General features: G+C 33.3%; 12 protein-coding genes across 12 annotated transcripts; 5 read left to right on the forward strand and 7 right to left on the reverse strand.

Moving 5' to 3' along the window:
- Positions 1 to 140: 140 nt before the first annotated feature.
- On the reverse strand, positions 141 to 4019 carry Eftud2 (Elongation factor Tu GTP binding domain protein). The gene is made up of 6 exons (XM_758708.2): positions 2474 to 4019; positions 1140 to 2415; positions 952 to 1035; positions 657 to 881; positions 488 to 566; positions 141 to 340 (listed from the first exon to the last, which is right to left on the reverse strand). The coding sequence occupies exons 1-6, from the start codon at positions 3726 to 3728 to the stop codon at positions 173 to 175; spliced, it is 3087 nt and encodes a 1028-aa protein (XP_763801.1). The 5' UTR covers positions 3729 to 4019; the 3' UTR covers positions 141 to 172.
- Positions 4020 to 4121: 102 nt separating this feature from the next.
- On the forward strand, positions 4122 to 5702 carry TpMuguga_04g00167 (Concanavalin A-like lectin/glucanases superfamily protein; the record flags this gene model as incomplete). Its single annotated transcript, XM_061305929.1, has 10 exons — positions 4122 to 4314; positions 4391 to 4659; positions 4693 to 4749; positions 4784 to 4832; positions 4865 to 4954; positions 5016 to 5045; positions 5078 to 5181; positions 5249 to 5340; positions 5374 to 5441; positions 5537 to 5702. 10 exons carry the CDS (start codon positions 4122 to 4124, stop codon positions 5647 to 5649), a joined length of 1065 nt encoding a protein of 354 aa, XP_061161097.1. The 3' UTR covers positions 5650 to 5702.
- TpMuguga_04g02380 (uncharacterized protein) lies at positions 5544 to 6035 on the reverse strand. Its single transcript, XM_061306166.1, has 3 exons — positions 5960 to 6035; positions 5774 to 5928; positions 5544 to 5712 (listed from the first exon to the last, which is right to left on the reverse strand). Exons 1-3 carry the CDS (start codon positions 5970 to 5972, stop codon positions 5677 to 5679), a joined length of 204 nt encoding a protein of 67 aa, XP_061161832.1. The 5' UTR covers positions 5973 to 6035; the 3' UTR covers positions 5544 to 5676.
- A 39-nt stretch (positions 6036 to 6074) lies between these two features.
- clpP (Clp protease family protein) lies at positions 6075 to 7801 on the forward strand. Its single transcript, XM_758710.2, has 4 exons — positions 6075 to 6277; positions 6358 to 6541; positions 6607 to 6765; positions 6871 to 7801. Exons 1-4 carry the CDS (start codon positions 6098 to 6100, stop codon positions 7071 to 7073), a joined length of 726 nt encoding a protein of 241 aa, XP_763803.1. The 5' UTR covers positions 6075 to 6097; the 3' UTR covers positions 7074 to 7801.
- Positions 7126 to 8544, reverse strand: TpMuguga_04g00169 (Hsp20/alpha crystallin family protein). Its single transcript, XM_758711.2, has 3 exons — positions 7859 to 8544; positions 7527 to 7752; positions 7126 to 7432 (listed from the first exon to the last, which is right to left on the reverse strand). The coding sequence occupies exons 1-3, from the start codon at positions 7943 to 7945 to the stop codon at positions 7134 to 7136; spliced, it is 612 nt and encodes a 203-aa protein (XP_763804.1). The 5' UTR covers positions 7946 to 8544; the 3' UTR covers positions 7126 to 7133.
- TpMuguga_04g00170 (meiotic recombinase Dmc1) lies at positions 8534 to 10272 on the forward strand. The gene is made up of 8 exons (XM_758712.2): positions 8534 to 8689; positions 8792 to 8884; positions 8916 to 9063; positions 9175 to 9323; positions 9410 to 9571; positions 9661 to 9889; positions 9981 to 10107; positions 10167 to 10272. Exons 1-8 carry the CDS (start codon positions 8591 to 8593, stop codon positions 10198 to 10200), a joined length of 1041 nt encoding a protein of 346 aa, XP_763805.1. The 5' UTR covers positions 8534 to 8590; the 3' UTR covers positions 10201 to 10272.
- TpMuguga_04g02210 (Sedlin domain protein) lies at positions 10153 to 10985 on the reverse strand. The gene is made up of 5 exons (XM_061306143.1): positions 10912 to 10985; positions 10732 to 10825; positions 10466 to 10638; positions 10307 to 10400; positions 10153 to 10237 (listed from the first exon to the last, which is right to left on the reverse strand). The coding sequence occupies exons 1-5, from the start codon at positions 10960 to 10962 to the stop codon at positions 10206 to 10208; spliced, it is 444 nt and encodes a 147-aa protein (XP_061161833.1). The 5' UTR covers positions 10963 to 10985; the 3' UTR covers positions 10153 to 10205.
- A 63-nt stretch (positions 10986 to 11048) lies between these two features.
- On the forward strand, positions 11049 to 12185 carry TpMuguga_04g00171 (putative integral membrane protein). The gene is made up of 4 exons (XM_758713.2): positions 11049 to 11311; positions 11392 to 11482; positions 11516 to 11725; positions 11758 to 12185. Exons 1-4 carry the CDS (start codon positions 11089 to 11091, stop codon positions 12152 to 12154), a joined length of 921 nt encoding a protein of 306 aa, XP_763806.1. The 5' UTR covers positions 11049 to 11088; the 3' UTR covers positions 12155 to 12185.
- A 338-nt stretch (positions 12186 to 12523) lies between these two features.
- TpMuguga_04g00172 (uncharacterized protein) lies at positions 12524 to 15558 on the reverse strand (the record flags this gene model as incomplete). The annotated part of the gene is made up of 3 exons (XM_758714.2): positions 12524 to 12917; positions 13023 to 13175; positions 13324 to 15558. The coding sequence occupies 3 exons, from the start codon at positions 15556 to 15558 to the stop codon at positions 12567 to 12569; spliced, it is 2739 nt and encodes a 912-aa protein (XP_763807.1). The 3' UTR covers positions 12524 to 12566.
- Positions 15559 to 15686: 128 nt separating this feature from the next.
- Positions 15687 to 17323, reverse strand: Senp1 (Ulp1 protease catalytic domain protein; the record flags this gene model as incomplete). Its single annotated transcript, XM_061305930.1, has 3 exons — positions 17072 to 17323; positions 16309 to 16993; positions 15687 to 16237 (listed from the first exon to the last, which is right to left on the reverse strand). Exons 1-3 carry the CDS (start codon positions 17120 to 17122, stop codon positions 15687 to 15689), a joined length of 1287 nt encoding a protein of 428 aa, XP_061161098.1. The 5' UTR covers positions 17123 to 17323.
- A 78-nt stretch (positions 17324 to 17401) lies between these two features.
- Positions 17402 to 22361, forward strand: clpB1 (uncharacterized protein). Its single transcript, XM_758716.2, has 14 exons — positions 17402 to 17907; positions 18065 to 18438; positions 18566 to 18730; positions 18903 to 19176; positions 19329 to 19597; positions 19703 to 19836; positions 19935 to 20098; positions 20202 to 20302; positions 20364 to 20576; positions 20671 to 20752; positions 20872 to 21114; positions 21294 to 21453; positions 21623 to 21897; positions 22078 to 22361. The coding sequence occupies exons 1-14, from the start codon at positions 17613 to 17615 to the stop codon at positions 22344 to 22346; spliced, it is 3018 nt and encodes a 1005-aa protein (XP_763809.2). The 5' UTR covers positions 17402 to 17612; the 3' UTR covers positions 22347 to 22361.
- Positions 22362 to 22668: 307 nt separating this feature from the next.
- Positions 22669 to 26962, reverse strand: TpMuguga_04g00175 (AP2 domain protein; the record flags this gene model as incomplete). Its single annotated transcript, XM_061305931.1, has 3 exons — positions 24802 to 26962; positions 24122 to 24688; positions 22669 to 23954 (listed from the first exon to the last, which is right to left on the reverse strand). The coding sequence occupies exons 1-3, from the start codon at positions 26462 to 26464 to the stop codon at positions 22669 to 22671; spliced, it is 3516 nt and encodes a 1171-aa protein (XP_061161099.1). The 5' UTR covers positions 26465 to 26962.
- Positions 26963 to 27628: the final 666 nt, after the last annotated feature.

The following is a 27628-nucleotide window of genomic DNA, read 5'->3' on the forward strand; positions in this document are numbered from 1 at the left end:
TTTATTTGTAATACTGGTATTTATTTATAATATTATATGTACTTATCATATCTATTCCTCAATTTACCCTATTTTATTCATTAACTATTCTATTATTTTACATTTAATACCATTTATACTATACTAATCATACACATATACTGAAACCAACATTAGCAGCCTTAATAGTGGATCAATAAAATTCTTGCAAGTTTTCCGCCAGCGACGAGAGCATTTCTTCATCGAAAAAGCTGTTAATCGACACATCTTCAGTTAACCCCTTCCTTCTACGCGTTTTTACCAGAAATTCGCGTGCCAAATGTGGTACTGGCGCTGGTTCCAGTGTTCGTAATACTATTGACTAAACCAATATGAGATGGCGTTAATTAGCAGGATTAATATATAGTAATGTAACTAATGTAAGTAAAAAAGACAATCCTCCAGTATGTGATAACTAAGTATAAATGACTGAATAACTGAGTAGGTTATAAAAAGCACTGTAACGTACTTTATCTAGAGGATCTCCTGGCACAATATTCCAATGATCAAACATTGATAAACAGAATGCCTGTCCACTCGTATCAACTCTACAACACACATTAATACTGGTTATACAATTGGAATCACTATTAACAATATTATTTAAATAAATAACAATTAAACAGCACTAAGATTACCTAAGATCCGTTTCGAAACCGAAGGATTCTATGGCTGGTAAGTAGGCATGAACTACATAAAATGGTGTTCCTGGCTTTGGCATATCTTTTAGTACATGCCCACGTCTTTTTGAGAGTATTTTATAGGCTTCAGATACACAATCAGCTGGACAATGAATCTCACTAAATAATACGGGCTCCATTAATCGTGGTGTACTCAACAAAAACGATGAATAACACAGTCTCCTACAATAATAAGTAATAGTGTAGTTAATAGTGTAGTATACTATGGTAATATAGTGTTGTGGATAATTACCTGGTGGCTGGAATGATTTGTCCTGGTGTTATATTAATGTATTCGTTTGAAAGTTCACAATTTATTAATCGAAATTTAACACTCCTGAAGATCAATAATATGTAATATGGACAAGTTATTTAAAAAAATAAGTAGGGGAGGGATAACTATATAACCTAGTAAGTCGTAGAAAATATGGTAATGAATACCTAATTGGTTCTTCTATTAATGGGCCTTCCTTAATTGCCCAATTAAAGCCTTGAATTACTGATGATTTTACTCGATTTAATAAATTCTGATCGACTTCACCTGGTATTGAATCATTGATTAACACGTCTGGTATACCTTCTCCACCAAATGACCATACATTTTTCACATCCAATCTATCCCATTCTGATAGCACTCCCATGCCATCAAGTGTATCAGCATCAACACCACTAGCAGCATAGTTAGGATTCAGATCTAGGAATGAGCTGACACTCTGTTCTAACGGTTGCGAGATCATTGATAACTTATTTTTCATGTTATTGGTACGTGTGAATGAGATCATAGAAGTTGACTCAGTGATAGTTTCGGTAAATTTAACGACGGGATCCGAGACCTTAATTTCCAAATTCCCATACAAACGTCTCAAATCATGTAGCACACAGTCTAGGTAAAGTTCACCGGTGCCAATAACAACGTGCTCTCCACTTTCCTCAACTTTAACTAATGAGCCTGGATAACTTTTTTCAATACTTCTTAATCCATTTACCATTTTCGGCAATTCATTGGGATTCAAAGGTTCTAATCCAACCTTAAACACTGGTCTCACACATGGTAAATATGATGCTATTCTCATCAACTCCACAGTGCTATTAGTGTTCTCGGTTACGGTAGTGGTTTTATAGTGTGATATATCAATACCAGATAACATCACCCAATTACCGGCACACATACTCGTGACTTCAACTCTATAACGTGCTTCTGATATCCAAACACTTCCAACATCTCTTACCACCATATCCTCATCATCATCTAATGTATAGGCTGGACCCAATAGTTTAACTTTTTGACCTTTTCTTATTGTGCCACTGAATATTCTTCCAAATAAATTGAATCCTGCATCACCAGAATTATAATAATTCTTAGTTATAAATATTACTAACGGTCCTGACCCATCACAGTTTTTCACACTTTCCACTAAATTACTATCTAGCGTTCCACTGTAGTGTTGTCTGAACCTATTTATACTATTTTCCAGCGGTGATGGAATTGAAGTGAGGACTAAATCCACAAATGCCGAGGCGTCTGTAAATAACTGTGAAAATACTTTCCTTAATATTCTTCTCGTTGTTAACTTGTAGTCTGATTTGCTAAGTTTAATTGACAATTGTGCTAGTATAGGGTCTAAATCTTCCTTCTCATCACTTGCTATGTGCGATATTAACTTATACAATGGCTCCAATATAAACACCACAAAGGTTCTCTCCAAATCTACTTCTCCTATAACATTGTTAAATATGGCATTAAGTATGGTTATTAGTATTAAGTATATTATCACCTGTGTTATGATCATCAACTCCATTTGCACCATTTACTCCGTTAACCACTCCATTCACACCGTTAAGATGCTCACTACCATTTACCATTGGACTGGCTGTGTTACTAGTGGTAATAGAATTCTTGATTGGATTGTAGTAATAATTACCGTAAAGTAGTTTAGAGAATTCTGTAACATTGTCATTAGTATAAAAGGTAGCAAATGATTTTAATGTGAAGAATATGCCAAACTTTGCCGACGCAAATGCTACATTATTGTTCACCGGGTTAAACTCACTAACTTCACTATTCAATAATTTACACAGAGATGTAACATATCTATTAACCTCTGTCAGTGTATGTTGTATTTTCAAATAAGCATCATTGGGTGGTAATTTTAGTTCCAATATTAATCTATCAATACAGTTTAACACCAAACACATGTGAACTTGATCGTGTACACATTGTCTTATTATTTGCTCAGTTACACTTGTTAATCCCATCAGAACATCAATCACCAATACACATCCATCACAAATTGCCAAAGCGTGTACAAACTCATCCATAAAATTCACATGTCCCGGTGTATCAAATATATTGAACAGGTATGACTTAGACTTTGGAAACTCACTCACGTCATTTATATTTTCGTATAATGTGTTTTGAAATATTAGTGATATTGGAGTACTCTTTATACTCAATTCTCTAGCTTGTTCATCCAATCTGGAATCTGTATATCGTGTGAACTCAGGATTCTTCCTAGTATCCAACGATGTAGATTGGTATCTGCTGAATTCTATTAACCTATCAATTAATGTAGTTTTTCCATCATGAAATCCACCACAAATACAGATATTTCTGATAAATTCTGGTTTCCTTGTCAACGAACTTAAGAATTGAAAACTAAATTTATTTTGTGGCAAATTCTCCTCTAAAATATCAAAATTCTTCACCGTTACATCTGAGTCTAATCTCTTAATGTTTGTTACTCTCTCTACAGTCTCTTCGTGTGGTTCTATTATTGGCACTTCAATTGTTTGTGTATCCTCTTCTCTCACAAATACTTCTACGTCCGGATATTCGTCATCAGCTTCTTCGCCTGTATATTCTACAACACTTTCCCTAAGAATATCGGCAGCATTTACTGCGTTAACATTGTTACTGATGGGTTGAGGGGATTCTTGATCGGAAAGATCAGAATTGAGCCCATTATCGGAATCGTCTTCAAATCCAGGTCCGATATAATTCCCAAACTCATCATACAAATTCTGGTCCATACCAATAACAAACTATTATAAAATTTTAATGATAGTTTTGGATTAGAATTCTACTATTGATTCCCCACAGGTATAGATTCTATAGATATAATTCAACACATTTAATAATAAACATTTCCATTATTAATATCGTTAATTTAACCTTCAGATTACCACTATTTGGATTCCATTAACCCACTGTTAAACAGGATACTTGAATTCCACAATTAAAGAGCTATTACTATAATAAAAAACTTGCTTATTATCAATAAAATATATGGTTGAGTTGATTGATTGAAAAAATTCGAAAAAATATGATTTTGTTGGTAAATTAGATCATGATGTTGTTCCCTATATTGTGATGTTACACTTTATATAACAATTTGTGAAGATGTGAAATTTGTAAAATTAATTATGAACCTTTTATCGCATATTTTAATTAATTTTTTATTTTTTAATGTAAAATTTTGCTGTTTTAGTATTTTTTATCTAATGTGTATTTCTGTTACTTTTGGTACAAAATATGATAAATGTGACTTAACTGTTGATTCCGCTATTTGTATTAATAATACTGAAAAAATCATTCTTCCAGACGCCAAACGCTTTGGTATCTTCTTTACACATTTTACACAATTTATAGTAGTTTACACATTTTATATATTATCCTTTGAATAATCTACTAGGTCGGGTATTGTATATGAAATTTGATGAGATATTTCCCGTTGATAGTAGTGGTTATGGAAATCACGGTATTGGCCAGATTTCAGGTCATTCGGGTTTTGGCGGTATAGGCTCTTCAGCATATTTCAGAGGAAACTTTATACACATATCCTCAAGCAACTCCTTTAATGGAGTTGACTTCACTTATATGTTTTATATTTACATGTTATCTGATGAGAAATCTGTACAAAATAGTCTAAAATATAATCAATACTGTACTGTAATACACAAGGTAATGTTTAATACTAGTTTTAATCTGTGATAGGGGTATAAAACGGATTTGGCAAATGAAGCTTCACCTGAAATCGCAATTAACCCATCAGTAACCATATATACACAGTTAATAAATTTGATAGACTGGGAGGTTAAAAGTATCCGTATCATTACAAGGGAATAAAACTGTTGGTATGTACATAATATTCTTAATAAGTGTTTAGAGTTAACGTCTAATAGTAGACTTCAACATCATCATTGGTATCACATAGCGCTGGTCCGAGATAAATATGATATACTTCTCTTCATCGATGGTAATATATTATACTATTATATAATATACTCTACTATAATTAATTTTATAATAATGATTAGGAATATTGGATTCTAAGTATGTAACGAAAGGTAAAAGAATTTCCAAGTCTAGTTGATTTTAGCTGTTACAAGACCAAATCCACTTCCATTGTATATTGGTGGAGCACCCTTCACTACTAATTGTGACTTCCCATTTCTACTCGATGAATTATCCATTTTCTCACACGTAACTCCTTCATTCAGTTTACTATTTACTATACTATTAATATATTATTGGTATAATGATTGGATAGGCTGTTGGAACGGATGAAATACAAGCTGAAGCATCATTTTCATTGGGTGGCATTGAATCATCATATATTACCATCGGATGTACCAATTGCAGGTATTACACATTCACACTGTTCATATTGATTAGTAAGGAGGAAGCGATGAGTTCATGTCCTGATGGTTATCATTTATGTAATAAATTTGAGCTTTATACTGGTATCCCGTTACGGTGCTTGCTACACTAACTTAGTCTTACTTACATATATTACTAACATACTCAAGTATATAGTTAGGGGTATAAAGATGTATAGGGGGATATAGAGTGGCAAGAAAATTATCATTGACTGTTAGTGATATAATGGCTTCTGCTTCAGCCGAACCTTCGACTGGAATTGGTCTCTGTTGTACCAATTTACGAAATTAATTTACTGATTAAAATTATTTTTTTGGGTTAAAATCCCAAATCCTCCTTAATACCTTTTATCATCTAATACACATATACATTATTTATACTATTATATACTACTAATTATATATGTGACTGGTACGTTGAGTAATTCTAGGGATTGTTCCATGTTTAAAGGCTTTCTTTCTTTAAGGAACCAGGAAACGTATTCTAATCTTCGGTTAATTTCACCAGTGTCAAAGTCACTAAAGGGTAATTCCAATTTACACTTCTTACAAGCCTCAACTAACTCTGGATCTAAACAATTATCAATATACACAAAACTTACATTTCTCAAACATTAATAATACTTAACTATGAGTAAAAACTCTGAAAATTGGTAAAATTTTAAAAAATAGTTAAATGGTGTAGGAATGTGTAAGGTATGAGAATTGATAGAAATGAATTTTTGTAAATTTATTTGTTAATGAATTTAAATATAATTTTACTTGATATAATTTTAATATTTGTTTTTAAAAAGTCTTCTTTTACCAAAAGAATCTCATCGCATAGTTTTTACCCTAAATCGCTCTTCATCAACAATTTCAGTAAAATTAACTATAATAACTTAAAACTATACAATGATTCCACAGACAATGATAACCAGGTTTTACATTCTATCAATACCTTAATTATTTAATAATTTTCTTAACACTTTACTGTAAATTTTATTCATTTTTTTATTAGAAGGAATCTTATGATAAGGCAATTGATGAATTTTTTATCAAAAATCGTATGATTTTCCTTTCTGGTGAACTGAATGATAAAGTTTCATTTAAAATCATTTCTTCCATTTTGAGAATTAATGAAAATGATCCAAATTTACCAATTAAATTCTACATCAACTCCCCCGGAGGATCTGTTACTGCTGGTAATACAGACATTCGCTCTCATTATTTTAACTATACAATTAGTTCTTACTAATGTGTATGATAGGGTTAGCCATATTTGATGTATTGAGGAGTTTGAAGATGCCAGTTGAGACTGTATCCCTAGGTCAAGCTGCTTCAATGGGTGCTTTTCTTTTAGCTTCTGGCACCAAAGGCATGAGATATGCTATGCCAAATTCACGAATTATGATACATCAGCCTTTAGGTATTCCATTACGGTGCTTGCTACCGCTCACCTAGTCTAGTTATTCACTACTTAGTTATATACTATTATAATATTAACTAGGTAATATTTTTATCTGTTATGTAGGAGGGGCACATGGCCAGGCGAGCGACATAGAAATCCAAGCAAATGAGATATTACAAATTCGTGAAATTCTTAATACAAATCTGTCTCGATTTACTGGTAAAAGTGTTCAGGAAATTGAAAAAGACTGTTCCAGAGATAATTACATGAGGCCTTCAGAAGCTCTTCAATACGGTCTCATCGATCACATTATACAAACTCAATAATATACTACTGTATATAGCACAGTATGATAGTATTAGTATGTAGAATAATGTTGAAGGAGATTAATTTTGATCATTATTATTATCAATGCTGTTGGAGTTAATTTTGTTGATGTTGTTTTTTTTATTATTGATAAAGTAGTTTGGAGTATTGGTAATTTCAAGACGTCTGATGGGATTGAATTGGGAGCATTCAATAATAATGCTCAAGATACCATTATCATAACATGCACTTGCAGTATTATCCATGGCATTATTTGGAAGTTTGAAACGCCTGTAAAAGTATCCAACCTTTCTTTCTCTGATTTGGATATTCAAATTCTCTCCAAATTTCTCATACAACTCTTCCTTAGGTCTAGGGCCTATACAAGAATGTTAGTTAGCTAAATAAAGTAAGACTAATACACAAACTATATAACCAAGTAATCAGGAGGGATAGAGGCCGTAATGTGATACCTGAAACAATCATTTCACCATCACCGATATTAATTTCAATATCAGAAATAGGAAATCCAGGAAGCTCCATGAGAGTAACCAAATTGTTATTATCCTTATCAAAGAAAGTGTCGACAGTGGGATAAAAGGTAATTGGATATTCCAAATCCTTTGGTGGTGTGATCTCGAGAATATTATTCGGAGGTACCACTGTACTTGGTTTATACATTACTGAAGGTTTCTCTACCTATAGCAAGTCTTACAAACACCGTAAAGAGTTAACTACATAATAATAATAACGTAATGAGACTATCTGAATATCTAATAATAATATTGATAATGTGTTATCGTACGTAATCGTATGTTTTGTTGTTGTAGTTATCGATATCGCCGACAATAATTTCGTCGTTAGTGTCATTACACTTTAAAATGCAACTCATTTTATTATTTGGCTTGTTGAAACGTGACTCAGTTGACTCCAGATAAAAAGTTACACAGGAATAGTAATAATGGAAAAAAGAAATTAGTCACAAACTAATTACTGAAATTACAAAATTTTACAAAAGCAACAAAAAACAACAAATTTAATTATTTTAATTCTAATTCTGAGATGCAAAGGCCCATGCATACATTTCAACTGTGCACCATCCTTGACATCAATTTTACACATTTTACCTTCTCGCCTTCCTTTAGACTCCAAACCTTAATTAACATTGCATTTGAATGGTTTTAAGTTTATTTTTTAAAAAAATTTAAAATTTAAGAGCAAATTAGCTGGAAAAGATTTTACACGCTTTTATCATTAAATTTATTTAATTTCCTTAAATTACTTTTTAATATTTAAAATTACATATTTCACAAAATTTATAATAAAAATTGATTCTTTAACCTTCTCCTAAATTGAAATCAATCTTCCCCTTCTTTTCCTCGAAGCTCCAAAATTTTCTTCTTATTCCCATTTAATCCTCCTCCTATTATCATTTAGTTAATCTTTACTTCATTTATTTTATAATAAAAGGCATTATTATTCTACATCGAGTTAATACATTCTGTAACTAGTGTGATAAATAGTGTTACTGGTGGATATGGTGACGGTTCCTGTAACAAAGTCTAAAGGTGTTTCCATACAGTCTTCAACTAACGAAGACATTTCTGATACTATTCTCAAACCCTTTCAACCCATTGTATACACTACTCACTACTACTATATATACTATTATATAGCTATAGAAATTAATTTTTCACCAATCAACACTTAATTGACCCGTTTGTATAATTATCTATAGGAGAGATTGGAGGAATTGGGGATAAATGTAACGGACATAAATAAGTTAAAAGCTGCTGGGATATGTACAGTATTGGGAGTAATTCAAACTACAGTAATAGTAAATCTATTATTATAATTTGTAGAAGAAAGATTTATGTAACATCAAAGGCTTAACCGAATTGAAAGTTGATAAAATTTCAGATTGCGCTTCGAAATTAGAAGTTACGAACTCTTTCATTTCAGCTTCTGAACTCTATAAAATAAGAAAATCTATTCTCAAAATTAATACAGGTTTCCAATTACGGTGCTTGCTACCGTGCCGCTAGTTACTCAGTTATTGGCCCCTACGCCATCTCAGATTTAAACTTAATTCGCATTTAACACATTTTAATAATATATTAGGGAGTGAGATGTTGAATAGATTATTGAATGGTGGGATAGAGACGATGTCGATAACTGAATTATTTGGTGAAAATCGTACTGGTAAAACACAAATCTGCCATACCATTTCCGTTACTTCACAAATCATCAATCCTACCGAACCATTCAAAGTTTCAACTACGCAGTCTGTTACTTAATAGTTTTAATTGTATTATTAACTATATAATTATTATTATAGTAATATTGTGATGATTAGGTATGTTATATTGATACTGAGAATACATTTCGTCCTGAGAAGATAGAGAAGATTTGTGAGAGGTTTGATTTGGACCCAATGATTACTCTTGATAACATTTTATACTCTAAGGCTTATACTAATGAGCATTTACTGCAATTAATCAGCAACATTACTTCCAAAGTACGTTACTGCGCTTGTACACTACTAGATATGTAGTCCCTAATGAGCATTAGTTAATACACTATTAACCAATAATTGTGATATTTCAGATGGTAGAGGAACGATTTGTATTGCTGATAATTGACTCTATAATGTCACTATTTCGTGTTGATTATTCTGGCAGGGGTGAACTTGCTGAACGACAGCAACGACTTAATAAATTACTATCAAATTTATTAAAAATTGCTCAACAATTTAACGTTGCTATTGTTTTAACTAATCATGTAATTTCTGAACCTTCTGGTGCTTTGTCTTTCATATCCAATCCTATCAAACCAGGTTTCACCGTTAGTTTGCTTGTTCAAGAGGCACCAGTTACTTATACACTCTCTATATTCTTAGTTATATAATCCCTTATTATGTCGTTTAGCTGGTGGGAATGTCATTGGTCATGCCTCCACATGTAGACTATCGTTAAGAAAAGGTAAAGGTAATCAAAGAATTTGTAAAGTTTATGATTCACCAAATCTACCAGAATCCGAATGCATTTTCGAATTGTACCACAATACACACATAATAATTAGTTATACTACTAACATATATTTGAATTGTTTAGATCAGATTCAGGAATTATCGATGTTACTGAATAATGTATTTATTGTGAATTATACTTTAATACTAATTCATCTAAAACATTATTAATTTTATTAAATATTGTTAAATTTATGATATATTGTAAATTAGTGTAAAAATTACCTAATTTGTTTAAAAAACTCTGATTTGTTAACTTATTAAATAATAAAGGATTGCAAATTGTTCTCGTATATAATTCATTTATCTCCTCAAACAGCTGTAATAACAGTATTATGTGGGTAAATAGAACTAAATAACACCTAAAACTAAGTTGAAAATTACCTGTCGTATGGTATTAGATGTGAGATTCATATCATTGAGTATGAGAACAAATTTTAAGCAGGTGGCAGTGATGTACGCGTAAACTTTAAAGAAGTTTAAACCAATTAACGTTGGACTTATAAATCCCAAATACGGATCAATTATTGAATAATCCATCGATATCTGCTCCGACACTAATACAAATAATTAGCTCAATAAATAATATGGTAACTCAATATATAATCAATTGATAACTATCATTAAGTAATTTATTAAGTGTTTGGTACATAATTCTTTAATAATATCAAGTGATGCGAAAGCTGAAAATTGCATTTCCGACTCATCAACTTCAGCAAATTTACGACTGAACACATTCTCATCCTACAATCAACACATTACCAATTATATACAACTGGATATCAATTGTATACACTATCTATGAAGCAAATAATTAATGGTTATAATACATTTTCGTTTATAACTGATAAAAAAACGATTTTATTACTAAATGTATTCATATACTTAATTCATTTAAATTATTATATTATTTTTTACTAATATTTATTACCACACATTCTTCACTCATTGCTCCATCAAACCATTTATTATAGTAAATTATTACTATACATTAAATTTATAATGACATGTACACTATTTTGAGAAGTATTAAATTTGTGAGAAGATACGGAAGAAGTTTGTTTTTACACCAAAATTTCAAATATTCTACTGGGAATAACACAAAAATAATTTTACGGAATAAAATTCCAAATCTTCAAAGATTTTCGCTTGATGTTGATTCAGATTCTTTCCTTGTTAGTCCTTCCCGATTAACTTCTTCCGAATACATCTACCAATACCTCTCTTCAGGTGCTTTTTAAATTATTTTAACTAATTTTTCTTTATTTTAATTATTTATATTGAATTTTATAGTTTTAACGATTGTTTAGGCGTTTCAATATTGTTTATTTTATTATTTATTCCATTTCCCTTTGCTTTATTTTTATATTTAACATCGAAATACAGGAATTTATCCCACAAGTAAGTCAACCAATTCTTAACTTAATACTATAGCTTAAATGAAGCCAATACAACCCAATCAAATACCTCTAAAACTCTATTTTTTAATTCTAAAGTCAAAGTGATTAATAATTCCAAATCTTTACTAAACCTACTTGACACTAAGAAACCTGTGATAATTTATTATTTTTCTCAAAATAATGAAAATTCTCTGCAAATTAACATTATTAAATCTGTTTTATCTCAGATTCACACACTCCTCGGGTAATCCCTAATCATATTTTAATATTTTTTAGTGATGAGCTGGAAGTTGTATTTGTTGACATAAATAGATTCGAGGGCAAGATAAATCCTGTATTAAAATCTGAACTAACAAAAGCTTCAAACAATTTATTCCACTTACTTATTCCATCAGATTCTGAACCTTTGCTAACGACTCTTACTCCAATCACTTCCATTTCATCATTCTTACACTCTGTCAAGGATATTCTACAGTCAACTCCCTATAAACTAAAGAGTTCCAGTAAATTAAACAATAATTCCAATCACTTGATTGAGGAATTGGATGAAGATTTGACTAAACTTAGAAATTGTTTATTTGAACTGACATTAGAGGAAAAAGATTACAATTCTTTAATTTCTCAAAATGACATCAAATCTATGCTTAAACAATGTAATACAATTCTAATTTAATACAAACACAATTTAATATACCTAGTTTAATCCGTAACAATACTAATATAATCCTAAATAATAAACAATAAACAGTACAATACAATATATTATATATATTGGAATAAGATTAATTTCATCTTATTTACAACTCACTTCTCAACTTCGAGAAAGTGCTACAATACGTCTTTAAAATCTGCAATTAAATCTTAAACATTAACATTTTAGTGTTACACACTACATTAAAACATTTACAAAATACTGAGCTGACTGTGAATGTACCAGTTGTTGAAAGTCTATGAGTTATAATGTTGACCGTGTTATGTTTGAATGTGTCATGAATTACTAATGTCCGTGTCATGAGTTACTAATGTCCGTGTCATGAGTTACTAATGTCCGTGTCATGAGTTACTAGTGTTATGTGATGAATGCGTTATGCCTCCCCGAAATCTTTTAGATCTTCGGGATCTGTGCTTCTCTTGTAAAATGCGTTTAAAACTCCGAAAATTATCGCTGCGGATAAACATAGTGATACTATCATTAATATAACAACTTCGTATGTTACCGAGTCTTTATCAACTCTACCCACCTTGTGTTTCCCTTCAAATCCTTTAGAAGAGTCAAATTCCGGCTGTGGAATTACCTTTTCCAACCAGCTTCTTAATGGCGGTGCAATGTTAAATATGAACTGAGGACTTGGTGTTTCGTGTGAACTTCCTTCCAACTCCACTAACTCACTGTTCGGATTAGAAGACAAATGCTCATCAAATATCTCCTTAACTCCCTAAATAATTATTCATTCACTAGTTTTATCTATTTACTATATGATAAACTAATTATACTATTAAATGATTAACTGAGTAACTGGGTGAATTATGTGAAGAAATACTTGAATGGAGCAGAGGGGATCACTTTTGGAGTGGATGAATAGTGTTGGTATATGCTTAGGGTAAAAGTTCATGTTCTGTCTAAGTACTTCTGTAGCCTTAAACAACTCATGTAATAAGTTAAAAGGGTACCCTCTTGAATAATAAAACCCGTCCTACACAAATAATTAATACTAATACTAAATTATTAGCTAACACTAAAATAATAGTAAATTATACTAGTAAAAGTTAGTTAATAATTTGAGGATAAGTTAGGGGTTAGTGTAACTAATTTAACAATAATTTAATTAACTATTGGCATACGTTAAGTTTATGATAGTCATTAATTTTCATGGTCCAATCTCCGTATGCAGTTCTTTCGCATTCAGATTTCGGCGCCAGTAAGCTCATGAATGACAATGAAAACAAAGAAATGATCTTTGTGATGTAGTTTGAAAATCTTTGGTCTAACTTAAGCATTCCTGACAGTATTATAACTCCACCGATTCCGCGCATTTTATTCAGCTTATTAATGTGCTGTAATGTTTGCATTACTATGTTTGCTCCCATACTATATCCTAGAATGTATATCTGCCCTCCTCTATACGCTCCGTCCACTTCATCAACTCGAACCCTAAAACTATCAACACTACTGCTGAAGAACTTGTTAGACCTGATGATATCAATGAATTTAGTCAGGTCGTTGATGAAGTCGTCAAAGTGATTCACGTAACATCTTGAACTAGTCATGCCTTCGGAATACCCAAAGGACTGCAAATCCATGCCGTACACATTCAGACCCGCATTGTTGAACAGTTCAACCATGCTACTGTTGAACTCATTTCTGTTATAGTTATCAAATTGAGTGAAGAACTCCGAGTATTTGTTTTTGTCATTTCTCCAACTTGTGCGCTGGATATTTAATTCGAAATCGTCAATCGAATTAATGTTTGGAAATGACGGGTATCCAAACTGTTCAAAATTCCACTCCTTGTTGTAATTTAAGAAATTTGACTTGAAATACTCCCTGTTTCCATGAATTAATATTATCGATCCTCTCACCACCGGGTTTGTTGTTTTACACAGGTAGGTGCTTATCTTTATTCCTTTATCGTTTACGAAATTACTTCTCATAAGTCTATCACCAACACTACCACTGGCGTTATTACTTGAGTTACCAGTATTGACGGTCAGTAGTTGATGGTATTGTTGAGATGTGATTGCTTTCCAATGAGAATATTTACAGAAATATAAAACCTTAGAATTATTATTCGACTTGATGTACAGTGTCATCAGGTGATTGGGATCCACCATATTAATATCAATGTATGTACAGTACTCGTTTCTGTTGCCAGACCACACTTTACCATTATTGGATGTGATGCTAGTTAGTTTATAACCTGGTTTTGGACTGATTTTTTCCAGGTATATTTTCTCACTGCCAAATTTGTGTTTGACGAACTTCGCGTCCACTTTATCAACATTTAATTCAACTTTGTTATCGAATTTCTCTAAATCAATTCCAAACAATCTTAGATTTTCATAGTATTCATCTTGCGGTATCAGACTCCACTGATCATTTGTGAAGTGATAGTAATACTTCTTGGGATCTGCATTTGAGATCAAACACATTAAAGGAGTTTCAGAATTATTATATATTGATATGTATAAACAGCGTTTACTTGTAGATGACGCCGACCAGACAAATCTGCCACTATCCGTGACCTTGTGTACTCTAACAGATACATTTGGTATTATGATAATAAATGGGAAACTCTCCACAGTATTCACGTAAAACAAGTGCTCATCTAACGTCGATGAGATATCCAATTCTATACTCTGATGCACCATTCTTCCCAACACGAACTCGTTAAAGAAATTGTAAAAGAACTTCTCGTCACACTTTAACCACTCCTCTCCGCTATTAATCATGTACATTATCTCATAGCGGTCCTCAGTGTGCTCTTGTGCTTGAGGATTATTCTCGTTAGGTTTAGTGTTCTGGTGATCATGAGATTGTTTATGTTTTAGATAATGTCCCCTTTCCTTATTTTGTTGACGATTTTCCATAAATTCATCCAATTTCAGTGATTCTTCGTTTTCCTCACTTGCTCCCTCATTCTCACCATTTACTTCACCGACGTTATTGGCAACATTACTGGTATTGGCAGCATTACTAGTGTTATAGTTTACATAGCCATTTTTGTTACATATGATCGTGAGGAAGGTCGGTACGTTGTCATCATATGCTACTGTCGCCTTAGTACAAACCTGCTCATTTGATGATGCCCAAACATTGTGTAAGGATTCCAGAACATACGCCAATTTAAAGCCTGGGAGACATCTAAATTGTTTAATTTCGATTTCATGCGGGAATATAGTCCTAACTTCTATACCCTCGTTTACGTCCTCACTGATATCCAAATCCACTCCATTCAAATGGAAGCCTTGGTACTGATTTCCGTAGTTCTGGGTTAGAATTTTCGAACCTTCCACACATTCTAATAATATAGGTAATATCAGTAATTTCGCAATATAATACATTACATTACCAAACATTAAATTTCAACTAACTATTCTATTTCATTGTTATTCAACTATTTATCCGATTAACTGACTAATTTAGTATCATTATTATTACATTATGGGGATATCATGAATAATAATTATTAAAATTACAACTACCGCTACTTCCAAAAATAATGTGAAAAATATATTGGTATGATATTACATGTGAGAATTTCGTGTATCATGAGGTTTCTGAGAAATTCCGAGGTGTAGTTGGTGAAGCTGAATTCTCTTCCCATTGTTATGCTCTTGGCATACTGACACAGGAATAATCCACAGTCGTATGAATTTTGCTGGACTGGCGCGTAAGGTTCAGAATGGAATCCGCTTCTAACTTTCCACTCACTGACGTCGCTTAGTGCACAATCAAATTTATCTTTATGTTCATCTTGCAGGTATTGTCGGATAGTTTTGAAAAAGTGTGGGTTAGTGCCTCCTAAAGAGTCGAATACCATTATTCTGCGCCACTTTCTCCGCATGTCAACCACTCCTAGGGCCCAGTGTACTTTTGATACATTTATTGGTATTAATAATAAATCCTTTTGGAATATATTAATCTTCTTCCTTCGTGTCCACCGTCGTACACTACTGTAGTCATAGCTGGACTCGCTGCCAGATAACCGTTCATAGAAAAATGTGCTAAAATAATAACAATCCGGTACAACGCCATCTACAATATTATTATATATAGTTTGGTATTAGTATAGAAATTAGTTATACCAATAGTATGGTATGAGTTACCATTTGTGTCTTGTAGTAGTTGTAGGTAGAAATTGATAATTTCATCATTGAGCCAATTATTGCTGAAGAGACAACTAATATTAGATTTAGTTATTTCTATTCCGAATTTATCCACCAATACTCCTTCCATTTCCCTAACTCTCCTCAAAGTCTCGACTATACTGCCCCTGACACTACCAATACTATTCCCATTCATACCATTAACAGTTTTGTTATAGAATAGTATGGGTATATAGTTGAGAGTATCAACATCGTACGGTACTGCGAGCGTTTTAAGGTCCCAGATATCGTGATCCTTATCACCGATTTTTGGAAAGTAGTCATATTCCTCTGCTGAAACTTTTAATTTATTTAGCTTTTCCTTTAACTTATTATCCTTTTCACGATATTTTCTTAACACTTCATTTAATTTATTTATCTCCTCATCTCTTACGCTAACTTTTAAACCTCTAAACTCGTCCAGTAGGTCCTCAACTCCTCCATCCTCGCTATTAACAATATCGACTGCATCGCTAGTATTGTCAGCAGTGGGAGCATCATTTTCCTCAATATTCCCTACACTAGTAGTATCGCCATCAGTGGTAGTAGGTTTGGAGTTGAAGGGGTTTGAAATGAGTTTAATTTTCTTGATAATTTTATTGTAATAACCAAAAAATGAACCAAGCCCCTTCAAATCATTCTTCATCTAATTATTCATTATTAATATATAATTTTAGCTAAAATACAACTGAATTGATGGTAATAATTATGGTAAGAAAAATACCTGAGGGATGTTTGTGGTTGAGTTTTGGGTATTGTTATCCGAATTCTTCATTTGCAGGCATGATAAATATTAATTAATATTATACAGTGAAATGTTCAAGTGTAATGAGTTAATATAGTACAAAATAACCATTTTACAAAAAAATTTAAATGTTGAAATATTAATAAAATTAAATCATTGCTAAATTCAAATGCAGGGGAATAAATTAAGGAAATTCGGTAATTCTTGCCATAATTACCATTAAACTATAATAACATTACTAAGGAATAAGTGTAGGAATAATTCACCATAAGAATCTTGGGTACCAAATTCTCCAACTAAGTTATTTCCGCTTAATTTACTTTTATTATATTTTGTCTTTATTTTACACATTTTTTCCACGAATTTTAAATTCTATACTATTTCAAGAATTTCTCTTTTTCATCGCAATTCTTACACCATATTGTTGTTACTCGGTTTTTATTATATTTTAATGATATTTCCCCGATTCTTTACTATTGATTAACGATGAGTTAAAAATATATGAAAAGTTGTACAAAAGATGTGGAATTTGGCGGTAATACTACTATTACTAAAATGTGTGGAATCCTTCCGCAATCCTATGGAACACAGATTCCACCTATTATTAAATACAGTAGACAGTCCTAACAGTATAAATAACAATGCTTTGGAATCCAAGCAACTCAGAGACAATTTCAAGACAAACGCCACAAATCAAAAAAATATCTTCTCCTTAACGGATCTCATTGGTACTAATGAAAATGAGCATAATCCTCATGATTTCTCCATGTGCATGATCACCAATACTGGGCAAACCGCCTACAATCCCGTCTCAGGTACCAAATATTTAGTTACATATCATATACATAGTACACTAGTTATTTCTTCTTTAGCTACTCTTCATTTTACATTTTTTTACATTATTTAACTATTTGTAATATTTCTTCGTAAATTTATCTAATTGACCCATATCGTTGATATAATAATGTGTAGATAACGATTTTGTGGAGACTAAGCATGACACGAAGTTAATGATGATGGGTAATGGAGGACACGTGTTTAACTCTCAAGATTACACAGACAAGGCATGGGAGGCAATCACTTCATTAACTGAAATTGCAAATGAGTTTGACTCTTCTTATGTTGAAGGCGATATGTTACTATATGCCCTGGTTAACGGCAATGACGATGTGGTTACAAGGGTCCTAACTAATGTTGGAATTGATCCTGAAAACCTTAAAAAGGAACTTGAAAATCATCTTAGGAAACAAATAAGAATGTCAGGCTCATTCGGTGATCGCAAAATCCTAGGCAGAATCCTCGAAAATGTTCTCAACATCTCCAAACGATATAAATCAGAATTTGGCGTATGCTTTACTTATATTTATATTTACACTAGTTTCATTATTTGCAATTTTTTTGTCATTTACAATTTGGAGATTATTTTCCATAAAATTGATTGAATTATCTCAGCAACATACTTATATGTTTTAGGACAAATATATAAGTGTTGATCATTTATTATTGGGATTGGCGGCTGAGGATACGAAATTCTTTAGACCTTATTTGACAAGGAATAAAGTAACACTTGAAAAATTAAAGGATTCCGTTTTGTCCATTCGTGGTAAACGTAAAATCACTTCAAGAAACACCGAAAACGTATCTCAACGCTATTCATACCATTGTTATTACCACATGATGATAAAACTATTATCATATGATTCAAAAATATGATATTAAAAGGCGAATCTGATATTAACTAGACAATTTTATTCATTGTATAACACTGCTTAACTATAATTTAATTATTAAGACTAATTTGAAAATTTAGAGTTACAAGTTGTTGAATAAGTTTAGCAAAGACTTGACGGATATGGCCAGGAATGGTAAGTTGGATCCTGTGATAGGCCGTGATAATGAGATAAGACGTACTATTGAGATTCTCAGTAGACGCACTAAGAACAACCCTGTTCTTCTCGGTGATCCCGGTGTTGGTAAAACTGCCATTGCTGAGGGCTTAGCTAATCGTATTGTTTCTGGTGATGTTCCCGATTCTTTAAAAAATCGGAAAGTCTTATCACTAGACATTGCTGCAATTGTTGCAGGTGAGTTACGCAGTTTTCTATCTCACTTGGTTTTACATTTATGTGTATACTTTTTACACAGTTATTCACTCCTTTTTCCATTCCCCCAGTTACCCCTGATTTTAAAATGAATACTTAAATATTAATCAGTGCCGCCGTATAATAATGAGTAGGTACAATGTACAGAGGAGAGTTTGAGGAGAGATTGAAGGAGATTTTGAGTGAGATAGAGAATTCTCAGGGCGAGATTGTCATGTTCATTGACGAGATTCATACTTTGGTTGGCGCTGGAGAGTCACAAGGTTCTCTGGACGCTGGAAATATTCTTAAACCAATGCTGGCGAGAGGTGAATTACGCTGCATTGGTGCCACTACACTTCAAGAATATAGACAAAAAATCGAAAAGGATAAGGCTCTAGAACGGAGATTTCAGCCTATTTATGTACTGCATTGCATGCAGGCAATTCCTGCTATACTCACAGTTATTTATCTACACTATTTTTACACTATTTTTATCGTATTATTATAGTATTAATTCCATGTTTAGATCGATGAGCCGAATATAGAGGAGACGATAAATATACTGAGAGGATTAAAGGAACGTTATGAAGTTCATCATGGTGTTCGTATCCTCGACTCAACCCTAATTCAAGCTGTCCTATTATCCAATCGCTACATCACGTATCACAACACGGATGTACTTATTCATTACACAGTTTTATAGTTATTAATTCTAAAAAATAGTTAAATCATATTTACTCCTGTAAAATTTTTTGTAGTGATAGATATTTACCGGATAAGGCGATAGATTTGATTGATGAGGCTGCTGCGAAATTGAAGATTCAGTTGAGTAGTAAACCACTTCAATTGGATATCATTGAACGTAAACTACTGCAACTTGAAATGGAAAAGATTTCTATACTCAATGATAACGATAATATCGGTATCACACTACTGCCTTCTAGTTTCGTAGTTATCTCTATTTTTTTAATTCTAACCAAATTTAATTATGTATAATTATTAAATACCTCCCTTACATTTTGTAGGAATATTATCTAAGAATGAGAAGAATGACACTTTGAAACCGAATGACAAATTGCGATTAGAAAATATCGACAAACTCGTCAATGAGTTAACCAAACAAAAGGTTCCACACTCTTCCCCATATACATACTTAATACAATAATAATAGTGTAATAATTCCTTAGGATGAATTGAATGAGATGTGGTTGAAGGAGAAATCACTGGTGGATAACATAAGGAATATAAAGGAGAGGATTGACATTGTTAAGATCGAGATTGATAAGGCTGAGCGTGACTTTGATTTAAACCACGCCGCCGAATTGAGATTCGAAACTCTTCCAGATCTTGAAAATCAACTCAAAACCAATGTCAACAATTATGAAAATTACATCAAACAGGTTCGTTACCAGGCTTCATACCCGGGGATTTCTTTATACAGTTAACTTTAATTAATTTAGTATTAGTACATATTAGTACTAATGTGTGATACAGGTGATGGAGACTGGCGGTAATATATTATTAAGGGATACTGTAACGAAAGAAGATATTGCAAATGTTGTTTCAAAATGGACTGGTACCACTTTACTACCAATATTCTGAACTAGTTATTTATTACTCAAGTTATTTAACTATTTGGAATCATTTTTTACCAATTATCTTCGCCACAGTAATAGTGTGGTAATATTGCTTCAGGAATTCCATTGAATAAATTGATAAAGAGTCAGAAGGAGAAGATCTTACAACTGAATGATGAATTGCATAAACGTATTATTGGACAGCAGGAAGCCATTGATGCCGTGGTTAATGCAGTCCAACGTTCCAGAGTTGGCATGAATGATCCTAAGAAGCCTATCGCTGCTCTCATGTTCCTTGGACCAACTGGCGTAGGAAAAACTGAACTATCAAAAGCCATTGCTGAACAATTATTTGATTCTGGTACTAAATTACTATCTTCTCTATTCCCTCCGGGGGTCTTAGTTATTCCCCCCGGAGTCCTTAGTTATCCCTACGGGGGTATTTAGTTACATATTACCCCAGTTATTCCATATTTTTTAACTATTTTTTGCCTAAATTAGTTAACTATTTAAAGAATAACTCCTTATAAAACATTTTAGAGGAAGCGATAATAAGATTTGATATGAGTGAATACATGGAGAAGCACAGTGTATCGAAATTAGTTGGTGCTCCTCCTGGCTATATCGGTTACGAACAGGGCGGTTTACTTACTGAAGCTATTCGTAGAAAACCCTATTCTATCTTATTATTTGATGAAATGTATCTCCATTACGGTGCTTCCAAAAACTACTCAGTTACTTAGTTATATACAGTTAGTTAATTAGTCACTAAAGGACACCCATTTATATTCTCAGTTACATACTATTTATACACCATAGTAGTGGTTTAGTTAACTACATAATACTCCCAACTTAATATAATATCATAGTGAGAAAGCACATAGTGATGTGTATAATATATTATTACAAGTATTGGATGACGGAAGGTTAACAGATTCACTTGGTCGTAAGGTGAATTTCACGAATTCTCTGATCATCTTTACTTCAAACCTTGGCAGTCAAAGTATTCTTGAACTTGCAAGGCATCCAGAAAAGAGAAATGAAATGAAAAACAAAGTCATGACCTCTGTTCGACAGACTTTTTCACCTGAATTTCTTAATCGCATTGACGAATTCATCGTTTTCGATTCATTAACTAAAATAGGTGCGTTACCCGTTACGGAGCTTGTAAACGAATAGTTATATAGTTTCTTAGTTTTTTACTTTTTAGTTTTGTAGTTATTCATCTATCTACTCCTTTAGTTATTTATCCACCACCTATTAGTTATACACTTCCACCAGTTATATACCATTACAATACTATACAACTATTATAATGTTGTAGAATTGAAGAAGATAGTGAATATGGAGATGATGAAGTTGAGTAACAGATTAGCGGAAAAGAATATAAAACTATCAATAGATGATGCAGCGATGAGTCACATTGCTGATATTGGGTATGATCCAGCATATGGTGCACGTCCACTAAAACGCACAATTCAAAAACAAATCGAGTCGCCAATCGCAGTTGGAATTCTCTCCGACCAATATAAAGAACATGACAATCTACTCATCTCATACAAAGATGGAAAATTAACCATACTCCCACAATAATCTCATACACACATAGTATACATAAACTATGTTGTATCATATACATAGCACTATGCTGTATTATGTATATAGTACTATGTTTACATCAGTTACAGTATTGTAAACCTGGAGTAATATACGTAATATGCTGATACTATATACACTATACAAATACTGTAAATATACTATATACCTATACTACTATACGATTACACTAGTAATATACCAACTATACTACTACACCTTGTATACAAATAGTTCTGCACCTCATATACTAATACTAGAAATAAACAATTACATATACTATACACAATACACACATGTATATAGTGGGTTGATGAAATTATGAGAAGGGTTCGTATAAATCTTCTTGGCGCTTCTTCTTGCGATTGGACTTCTTAGGGGTGTTGTTGCTAGGCTGAGAAGATCTCCTGTTGAGCAATTCCGACACCTTAATGTAGTTGGGAGTCAGCCACTCAGGCTGAATGTTCATGTTACCAACCTGGCATCTGAAAACAATGCAAGCATGGCGAGCGTCAGCAAGAGTGTTGTAGTGTCCCAAAGAGAAGCCCTTGGTGCGGAATTTACCGTTTTCACGCCATTGACAACGCCAGAGCTTACGAGAAGCATCAAAGTAAACACCAATAGGTAAGGGGCCCATGGGAATTAGCATGTCCTGAGAACCGTAAATCTCAGTTAAATTGCTAACTGAAGGTCTGCTGGGGGGCATTCTCTTTTGGACATACTTTACGCTCTTCTTGCTGGAGTCACTGTCCTCGTTGTACCAGTCTTCAAATTCACCCTTGTCGCTTAAATTATTCATGTCGTAAATGTACATGTCGTCAGTTTGCGAAAGGTCCCTGGTGCTTCTGCGACTGCTTGGCAAGTTCTCCAAACTACTTAAACTCCTGTATGCTCTCCTACTCCTGCTCGGGCTCTTCCTCTTGTTAAACATCTTTGGACTCGCTGAACTCACCGACGTGAACGACGACCCGTCATCTTCGCTCATGATGTCGTAGTTTAAATACTGGTCATTCTCAAATGTGCTCCTCACACTATCCACTCCAATGTCCAGGTATATCAATTCACCCACAGTGTCCTCTAGTTCCTCTATGATTTCCATGCTATCCAAATGCGACTCGTGTGATCTGTTAGTGTGTGATTGGTGTGATGGAGTGAATGAATTAATTGAGCGACAGGTGCCAAAGGGCGGATTAATGTATTCTAGTCCTTGAGAAACTGATCTTTGATATCCTAGTCCGTTTGAACCCTGATATCCCAGACCAGGCCCCTGCCCAACTCCATGACTGGAAAGTTGATGGCTGGATCCGTTACCAACACCTTGACTGGAGAGCTGATTGTTGGGAGACTGTGTGAAAAGATATTCTCCAAGTCTGAAGGTTGAGAGTAGAGCAACGTTAAGCGTATCAATTAGTGGCTTGTAGTCAGAGCTGATTTTCTTTTTAATGGCGGACCCAACTTCCAACGCTGTTCTTATTGAACGTCTCAGGCCATTAACTATTCTATCATCTGATTCTAAATCACTGTTCATAGTCTCAAATGATCCAACTCCTGACACATTACACTCACCTGATAACCTACCAGTCAAACTTCTTCCCAACCCAACATCTACACAATTATCAATAAACCAATATTCGTATTTAAAATTCAGTATAGCATTGGGATTAGCAATAGTATTGTATTATAGTATTAGTATAGTATTGTTAATAATAGTAATACAGTATTACTACCAGTATAACTATTTAAAATTAATTGTGAAATTAACTGTTTATTACCTGTTGTGTCAATTTTATCCTCAGTATCACCGCAACTGTCACCGTCATGAAGAATTCTCGTAATGTTTGAAATGTAATTAATACAGTTGGTGCAGAAGCAAGGTAGAACTTCGTTGGCTTGCGTGTTAGTTGAGAGATCAGTGGGTGTTAGGGTTTCTCTTGATGAGTTGAGGTTAATATTGGATTTGGTGCTAAAGTCTGAAGAGGCTGACCGAGTTAACAGGTAGTTAGCTCCGTTGGTGTGCTTTTTATTCTTTGGCGTACTCGATTCTTCTTTCAAATATGAACGTGTGAAACGTCTTATTCCCATCGATTCGTACCTGCCATTGATTTCACCTTCACCCAACGTGTTATCATCCACATAAAACCTCCACCAGTAGGGCATGATATCCATTACACGCTCTTCCATTACCGGCTCAGGTGCTACATCATTAACAACATCATTAACAACATCATTAGCATCAGCGGTAAGTAACGGGTCAGTTGAGTCACTAATTATGTTGGTGTTGTTCTCTGTAGTATCTCCATTAGCGGTGTCAGGTATGTGTTTACTCGTGATAACAGAATCTACAATATTATTAACATTGATACAAGTAACAGTATTATTAATTTTAATATTCGAATAATATAGTATTAACTGTATAATAGTGTTTACTGTAGTATGTAGTTAAGAGTGTTACCATCATGGGTTTTAAAGTCGTCACTGACAACCACACCACTGTTTGTGGTGTAGGAGTGGGTGGTGGGTGAGACGTTTTCAGAATTGGTGTTGAAAGTGTTTGTATTACTGTTACTGACGCTGTTCGGATCTGAAGAATCAACAATCTTAGTCTCACACATCTTCAGTGATCTCATTATATCGTTGCTCGTGATGTAGTTATTCTTGTTCGGTGACGGTGTTCCTATCTCACCCTCCAACACCCCATCCACATCAACTGCGTTATCGGTGTCCATAGCGTTACGAGCGTCCAAAATATTAGTATTCTCAACTGGGTCATCGATTGTAGTAGTGTCCATTGCGTTGGTGGTCTTGCTGGTGATGTATAATTTGATGCGATTTAGCAAGAGGTTAAAGGTGTGCAGAATAGTGTTTTTCGAGAGTAAATTCGGCTGTATGAGTTCGTGTAGAATGACGTTCTCCTTATTAATGTAACTCATGCCGTAAATTGTATTTTGCAAACTATTCAAATCACAGCTGTACTCAATCAGGTACTCAAAACACATGAAGTGTTCCAAAAACCTTATTGAGATGTTCAGTGGCGGCTGACAGTATGAATTCAGCTGATTCACCAAAGAACTACATATTGAATTCAACTCATCACACGCCTTCTCAATTAAACTCTTTGCATATTTTACACATTCCGCTACGGTGTCAGGTCCAAACCTAGGAGAAATAGTAGGATCCACAACACCAGCACTAAAATTACCACCGATATTACCAGCATTACCAGAATTACCAACATTACCAGAATTACCAGTAAAATTGAAGGTAAGAGGATTTTCCATATTTTCATCGATGCTTCTCACAGTGCTGCTACCACTAGCGCTATTACTGATATTACCAACACTATTAACGTCGTCAAGGAGAATGTCACAGTGTATGACGTTGATATTGTCAATATCTGACTTCTTGCCATTATTAGTCTGTATGAGACCTTCGAGAATACCTATGGATTTGACGGAGCTTTGTACTTTATCGATACCCTCAAGCAGGTTTGGCACACTTGAGTGCTCCAACAGTGTTAGGCCATACTTGTTATCCTCGCCTCTTTCAACTATTTCGTAAAGTGCCTTTTGGACCTGCTCACGTGTAAATTGTACGTTTTCTACAACTTTACACTCATTGCAGTTGGTCACATTTCCACCATTCACCACATTTGCGTACTTGCATGTGGATAAATTTGAGTATAAGTACAAGTGATTATTGTAGATTATTGATATACACTGTGATGAGGTAAAGTCTATTATCATATTATTATATAATATTTCACTCAGTATCTTCTTCACATACTGTACTTCATCACATTCCTCAGGTAGGGTGCCATGGCCAGCACCATTAACACCAAATGTGTTACCACTGACCAAGTAACCAGTATTAGGATTCCCCAAACCGTTATTTTCGTCACCAGCACCACCAACCGTGTTATTATGTTGATAGCAGTGACATTTGAGAGTATTGGGGAACGGTTGGATCGGGTGTGTAGTTTCGTGTATCCAGCAGTGGCTGTTCTGATAACGCCTCAGGTTATTGACAACAGTTAAACGATTATAGTACAAACTTGCATTCTTCTTGTTATTATTCAATATTTCATATACATTCATCAAACCTCTTTTCAACTCCATTTTTTCAAATCTGTATTTAATTTACTACACTTAATTTGATTACTGAACTAAACAGAAACTGAATTTGAGTGCTGAAATTACGAAAAGCTGAATTTGAGAGAAAAAAGAACTGAATTTGACAAAATACTAAAGAAAACTGAATTTGGAGTGCGAAAAACTTAAATAGTTTACTGAACTAGAAAGAAACTGCATAAAGAAAGGGTTGAAACTTCATTAAATATTACAGATTATTATACACGGGGATTTCACTACATTAACAATGATTTGAACAAGTAATATCCATGAGACTCAATTAAAGAGATAAATACACAACCAATTATTCTAAACCCGAAATCAAACCAAAACTAAACCGAGTCAGCCAGCAGTAAGCTCAAACCAGATCAATCACCGCTGAGATTTACGGGCAAAGTTAAAATTAGCAATAAATCAGTGTTAACAGACGAATTTAAAGAATAATTGGCAAAAAAATGGTATGGGCAATGATAAAATTGCCAGAAAAGTCAACGGTATAGTAGCATTATTAGTAAAGAAAAAGTGTGAAAATGATTAAAAAGTTATTATTTGCAAGAAAAGACTATGTAAAAAATATTGAAATAAAAAATTGTAATAAAAACATATTAAAAATATTTTACACAATTTGAAAATACATACATCTCATAGTCGTAGCCCCCAGATTCTTTGCATTATAATTACGTGAATTTGCGAATTAGAAAGGGCATAAAAATCACACACTCACATTAATAATACGAATTAGCCGGATTTATATTAAATTACCATAAAATAATATAGTTGGCGTCTTAAAAGTGTGTAAAACTGCCTACACATATTATCATGCAACTTAACACATCCGGCGAATTCCATCCAATATTTTACACACACAATTCTTCCGCTCGACTCTCATCCAACTTTGATATTGATTTAAATAATTATTTTACAAGATTCTGTTCATTTTTAAGGTAAAATTCCTTGATCTACTAACTATATAAACACTTATTAGATTCCATGTTGCATTAACTGCATGCAAATTATTTCTTCACAGATTTAAGCTTTTTAAATTATTTTATTCATGATTAACGTAAATTATTAACATGCTAGTCGGAGATTACCCTCAAATTTTCCATTGCTGGTGGGCAGCATAACGAATTACTATTCTTATTCACTTAA

Source organism: Theileria parva, assembly GCF_000165365.1.
Source record: "Theileria parva strain Muguga chromosome 4 map unlocalized ctg_529, whole genome shotgun sequence".
NCBI lineage: Eukaryota > Apicomplexa > Aconoidasida > Piroplasmida > Theileriidae > Theileria > Theileria parva.